Source organism: Gigantopelta aegis, chromosome 4 (genome assembly GCF_016097555.1).
Source record: "Gigantopelta aegis isolate Gae_Host chromosome 4, Gae_host_genome, whole genome shotgun sequence".
Classification (NCBI taxonomy): Eukaryota; Metazoa; Mollusca; class Gastropoda; order Neomphalida; family Peltospiridae; genus Gigantopelta; species Gigantopelta aegis.
The window spans coordinates 68,161,507-68,167,699 of record NC_054702.1 but is presented as its reverse complement, the minus strand read 5'-3'; the positions used below and the strand labels follow the sequence as shown (position 1 = coordinate 68,167,699).

The 6,193-nt window shown below is 36.8% G+C and overlaps 1 protein-coding gene across 1 annotated transcript; it reads right to left on the bottom strand.

Moving 5' to 3' along the window:
- Nucleotides 1–285: 285 nt before the first annotated feature.
- On the bottom strand, nt 286–5,954 carry LOC121372210. The gene is made up of 3 exons (XM_041498495.1): nt 5,511–5,954; nt 3,740–3,799; nt 286–1,645 (listed from the first exon to the last, which is right to left on the bottom strand). Exons 1-3 carry the CDS (start codon nt 5,777–5,779, stop codon nt 1,198–1,200), a joined length of 777 nt encoding a protein of 258 aa, XP_041354429.1. The 5' UTR covers nt 5,780–5,954; the 3' UTR covers nt 286–1,197.
- Between the last annotated feature and the right edge of the window lie 239 nt (nt 5,955–6,193).

Genomic DNA, 6,193 nt, shown 5'->3' with positions numbered 1-6,193 from the left:
TGTCCACCATATTGGCAGTCATCATGGATTCGGAAAATTATTTGATTGAATTGGCCATTCTTGAATTAATTTAAATAAATATAAAAATTTCAAGAAACAACTAGAATTTACATATATAAATTTCATACTGACCCCCAAAAATATAATTGGGGTTGGGGGATTATGTTAGATACATTTTAGAAACATCGGTTGGCACCATCGGATTCCTAGGAAAAAGTTCATTTTGAATCAACTTCAAACAAAGTGAACACTATGTTCCTAAAGAGCCTAAATCTGAGACCGATATTTCGTACAAAAGCGTGTTTAATTTTAACACCAGGATGATGATATTGGTGTCAAATGAAAGCTATGATAGTGTAGAATACGAAGAACGAAGAGCAGGTGACAGACATTTTGTGAAAAAGAAAATATAACAATTGGGATATTTTATGGGAAGCTGACAAAGAAATTGGGGTATGGTCACTTAATGATAACAAAGTCATGGAATTTTAGTAGATATCTGATATTAGAGTATGTCACATGGTCGAACACAGGTGACAAATAAGTAGTGGGTCCCCAGTTGTTCACGGTTACCAGTTAGTTTCGTGTTCAGGACATATGTTAGGGATTCTAAAAAACACATAATGTAGTAATGTTTGTGTGTGTGGGTAGGTGGGTGTTGGTGGGTGTGTGGTATTACAGCATGTCATGTGGTCCAGTAGGTCATAAGCTTTGATTTGATATATAATACATGCCACTGGCGCATGTGAAGGGTACCTATTATGGCCTGACGTCAATGAAGAAATGATTTTTTTTTTAAGGTACCCTCAAACACAGGTGGCAAATTTGGAGTGGATCCCAATTTTCCACTGTTACTATATGTAGTCCATGACCTATTAAGTATACCTGTTTTTTATATGTTAAATCATTGTACTATTAGAGTCTATAATTGTGGAGAATTCAGTTCCTATACACAATTCAGTAATGTTTGACCCCACTGGCTGTTTCATAAATAATTCATTTTCTATGTACAATTTAGTAAATTACTTTGGCTGATTCATTGTTTTTCGAATTTCAGTTCCTATAGTCACAATTTGTTAGGTTATTGACCCATTATCACAGGTGATTTGCTTGATAATAATGTTAGCTAGTTTCTGTTACACGATCCAGCAAGCTAGTTGATTCTGATTATCACTCCCTCATAAGCGCTGAAACCTTTCAACGATTTTTCGTCTTGGATGGACTTGAAATTATGTACGCATTGTGTTCACTCAGCATCACGTCGTCGAGGTAACGAATGCGCGAGCGCTCGCCATTTAGCTTTATGCCTTGCTGCAACGCTTGGTTATTTAGGGTTGCCCCCTTCACGGTGAACACCCACATGGTCTTGTGTTCTGTGTCGGCCTTGTCCATGGGGTCCAAGCGGAGACGGTCTATCACACAGCTGAGCTGAGACTCAATGGCGTCCTTCACGTCCTCGTGACTAGCGTCCATCCACTTTACGGTGAAGCACAGAGCACCAGATGTCGGACGGTGTTTATGCATTCCAACCGTTGGAAGTTGGGCGCTTTTCTTTCTTTCCAGTTTTATAATTTCCGGTTTTAGGCCTTCTTCGTTGCTTTTACTTTCTAGCATGTCTGAAACGCTAGGTTGTTCTGAGGAAGATCTGGAAAGAAGTAATAAAATAATTTTTAAAAAGTGCTATGAAATAGGTTGTATTACAGTGAATTAAGATGGACTAGCATGTCGTCAAAGTAGGTTTAAAGATTACTCTAGAGACGTGTGCGGAAGTTACAGTTATGAGTCTCTAGTAATTTTAAGCCACAACTATTCATAATTAAAACTGACTTTTTTTCCTTTTACCCTCCCAACTCCCTCATCACAGACAAAAATAAGCATTTGTAAAGAAATGTAGTTACGATGTTTTAGTAGAACTGAAAGCTAGAAAACAAACAGGTATGTTAAGACATGATAAAGACTCATCCAGTTGTTAATTATTATCATGATAGTGGATCACGGAATCACGGCTTTACCTAACATCCTTTCGACGGCCTCGTGCAGAGATACGATTTTGATACGGGAATACGGTTTTGTCGTTCAAATTGGAGGATGCACATTGCAGGATCTTTTACGACTCCTTAATATTTCTTACAATGTCTTAGAGTGGTTGATTAATGTCCTGAATTGGATAAGACTAATTTTCAGTCTTAAAAGTCTTAACTAATTTTATGAAATCAGCGATTCCGGAGACACTGACAACTCGTTGGTGATGATCGTTGAGACAGTTGAGTTGAGCTAAAACAGCCACTTTGCCATCAGCAGCAGTCTAGCATTTTAGTATTGAAGGATTAATTTAGACATTAATTTTGTCATAAAATCATGCCAGGTGAGTGAGCAAGGATTTTCGTTACTCAGGATACCTGTCACATGTGAAGCCAAAGACTGGGAAGTGGTGCTAGATTGTAAGATGCAGGGTTGTGAGAGGGGCTGGAACAAAAAAGCTTACTGCAGTCGGGGTCTAAGGGCTGCTCAAGGGCCCTTGAAGGAAATTTGTTGTTTGCAACCCCTGGAACTGCCAACAATTACATTCAATGATAACAAATTTAAACTGGTTATAAATTATAATATAAGGCACACATCTTAAACTTGAAACGATGAAAACATGCAAATGAACCTTGTGTGGTCAACAGAATTGAACATCATGTTTTGGTTTTTTTTTTTTAGACAAAATAAAAAAGCGCATTTACTCATTTGCGAGTAGTTCTCACATCCCTGAAGATGTTGACATGCAAGAGATGCTGTATGAGAGTTCCGAAAGATTAGTGTCGAAGGCAAAAATGGAAAAGAAAAAACAGACAGAAAATCAACTAAAGGGTGATATTTCTACAACGAATACACAAACGCCAAAGGCAGTGTTATTAAATGCCAAAAGGTGTTGACGTTGTATATTATAAAAGAGAGGTGCAAATGATACATGTTTGGGTTTTTTCATATAATTTTTTCAGTCTGAGATTACGTGAGAACATGGACTTCTCCAAATAAGTATTGTACATCATTGAAACAATGTCAAAGATTCGAGGGAAGAAGTCTCGAAGATGCACACGTCGATAACGTTTTGGCTTTAGCTGGCTTGAGCGAGGACGCCACATGCCCTGTTTCATCACAAATGACTACGGCTGTTCAAGGAAGTGAGGAGGATTGGGAGCACGTTGGTAACTATGGGAAGTCGATGGTGTGTTCTGAAGAGTTGACATCGTTGGTTTTCTACTTCTAGAACATGTTGTAATAGGTACACAATACTAAAAAAGGGTAATCGTGTATCATATTTACATACATTTATTAACTGGACCATGACTGGGTCACCAGGGTGTATTCCACCAAATAAAATCCTATAGAGGACTATAGTAACATGCAACTTTTCCATCATCATATATATCATGGATATATATATATATATATATATATATATATATATATATATATATATATATATACTACCACTACTACTAAAAATGCGGTCTATGCTGCTAGATTTGCATGTAACTGGAAGCGTCTTTGGCCATCTCATTTCCACAAACAATTTGACATCCTACTTTTAGTGACATGTTGCAAATAAATTCTGGGAATTTACTGGCCAGATGAAACAAAACTTTTGTGACGACAAAACTTGACACGTATCTCACCAATAATATCTGCAAACCAATTTATGCATTCTAAGAAGTATAACTTAATAATTATTATATAAGAAACTATAGCATACTTGGACCTGGCTCTAGGACTGGCTCCGAACTGTTTTTTATCGTCTGAATACCAAGGAGGACTGAAACAAGAAAATATGGCCTAATCTTTTACAATGATAATTGACGTATATATCAACATGATGAACATAATTACATGGTGAGGGTTATTGGTTTGTTGGTTTGCTTATTTTTGTTTTGTTTTGTTAGTTTCTTTTTTGTGTGGGTTTTTTTTTTTTTTTTTGGTGTGTGTGTGTGTGTGTATGTATGTGTGCTGGGGTTTTTTGGTTGTTTTTTTTCTTGATATTTTTTTTTGTCTGGCGTCACATTTTTTAAAACTTACATTGTTGCATCTGTTATCTTAACATTTGATCTACGGGTCTAAAATTGTCACCGAAGGTGGAAAATATCCATTTAGTAATGGGCGTGAAATATAAAAGTTACAATCCCCATACTTTTTAAATTCCATATTCAGCAAAGCTATGTGTGTGTGTGTGTGTGTGTGGAATGCTGGTCAACTCTCTCCAAAACCACTTCGTCCCAATGCTTGGTCAACTCGCCCCAAAATGTTTAGTCAACTCGCCCCCCAAAAGTTACCAACTCGCTCCAGGGTTTGGTCAACTCCCCCCAATTTCAACTTTACTGTCCATAAATAATTTTGACGATATCATTAAAAATGGTCTTATTTGGCGAAGTTCAAATATTGAATAAACAATGTCTTGACTACTGACAGGTGTAAAATTTTGAAAAGTAGATGTCCTGAAATGCAATTTCCTGCATTCTACAAGTAAAATTCATCTCTGCCTTAGGATTTACTATCAATAATATTTTTGAATCACTCTGTATCCGTAATTATTTTCGTAATTATTGTACAATAGAAATAATGCAGGGCGCACATTAACTTGTGATTAAGTCAATACTTTCCTTAATGTGCAGGGCAAGTTGCTTCCCTCTATTTAGCTTCTTCTTTTTTTTATGTTGTTGGAAGATTTATTTTGTTAATAATGATGCAAGTACTTCAATCGGGATTTAGTGAATACGGTAGGTTATACATTTTTGGTTTGTGTATCTATTTTGTTGCACTATTTCGGTCGAGAAATTCAAACTTGAAACATGGTACCACAAGTTTGAATACCAGCATAGGGTATGTAAACATATTCGGACGTAGATAGAACCACACTTTCAAGTTTCTACGTCCCTTCGGACTACAATAGAAATTGAAAGCAGTCTCGACGGACGACACTGTCCCAGTGACGTACCTAGGGTATGGCAGGTATGGCACGTGCCCAGGGCGTCACTTGAAATGGGGCGCCACTGAGCATTTATTACAGTCAGACAAGCCATCCATGGATAGTAAACTTATCTAAAAGATGTTTGGACAGGGCCGCAATTTTAGTGCTTGCCATAGACGCTATTTTCCGTAGAAACCCCATTGCACTATCCTGAGAATGATGGGTTTTTTTATAAGAATGTGCGACTTCTTTGTAATGTGACTGACTAAAGCGGGACAGTTGTAGCAGCTTCTGAACAAGTTGTGTTTTTTTTCTTGCTTTTTTTTCTAACGTTTTGTCAGGGGAAAAAAACCCACTACTAAGCTTTAGTGAAATAAACAAGACAATTATTTTACATGGTGTCTTTCGGAAAATAATTTAAAAAATACTTCTATCAATAAAAACTTCCACATATTTTGAGGTCATGGCTTTTCTTTGATGACGCACAATTGCTATTTAAAGGTAGCGCGCCAAAATATATATTCATAAACATGCGTGTGTATAAATTAAAAATATAGCCTACCTTTCAGATCCACTCTTTTTTCTGGGGCGATCTTCTGTTTGACTTCTGTTGTAAAGGTTTGGCAGTGCTGATTTTTGTTTTACCAGAGTTGGTGGATTCCGTGGACTGTGACGAACTTTCGCCACCTGATCATAAGAGTAGTCCCTCTTCCTGCCGACAGAGTAATGGTTTAAACCGAATCCATCGACATGGGTTGGCCCAGAACATGGGGGCAGTCTGCCCCTTGGCCTGGTCGGCCATGGGCATGGCGTTAGGCCTACGTTCGGCATTTTGTAATTTTTAAATTACTGTTAACCACTGACGTCAAACGTAATTGACGTCATGTAAACGATTGCTATGTTATACCATAGCAACGCGTTTAGTTTGAGTCCAAGGCGTTTTAAAGATTTTCTTCTTGTGTATTACACGACATTGCGTTTTGTGCATTATATTTTGTAATTATACTGTATAAATTACCATTTTTGCTTCATTGGCATATATATATATTTTTATTTTTTTTTTATTATTAATTTTTTTGGTATAAAATAGCTGTAATTGCATACGTCTTTTTTATGGACGTGTGCTCTTACTAAGATGAAGGATGTTACACAAAGAAAATCTCAAGGAGCCGTTATTTCATAAAATTAGATAACAGTAACTTTTCAAGATTTAATAAAATTTCATAATTTGTAAATCTAATAACC

Excerpts from the sequence above, each read along its gene's own strand:
- LOC121372210 (XM_041498495.1), bottom strand. The coding sequence starts at position 5,779 with ATGCCGAACGTAGGCCTAACGCCATGCCCATGGCCGACCAGGCCAAGG. Across the intron at positions 3,800-5,510 it reads AAAAAGAGTGGATCTGAAAG|TCCTCCTTGGTATTCAGACG; the intron begins GTAGGCTATATT and ends TTCTTGTTTCAG. Across the intron at positions 1,646-3,739 it reads AGTCCTAGAGCCAGGTCCAA|ATCTTCCTCAGAACAACCTA; the intron begins GTATGCTATAGT and ends ACTTCTTTCCAG.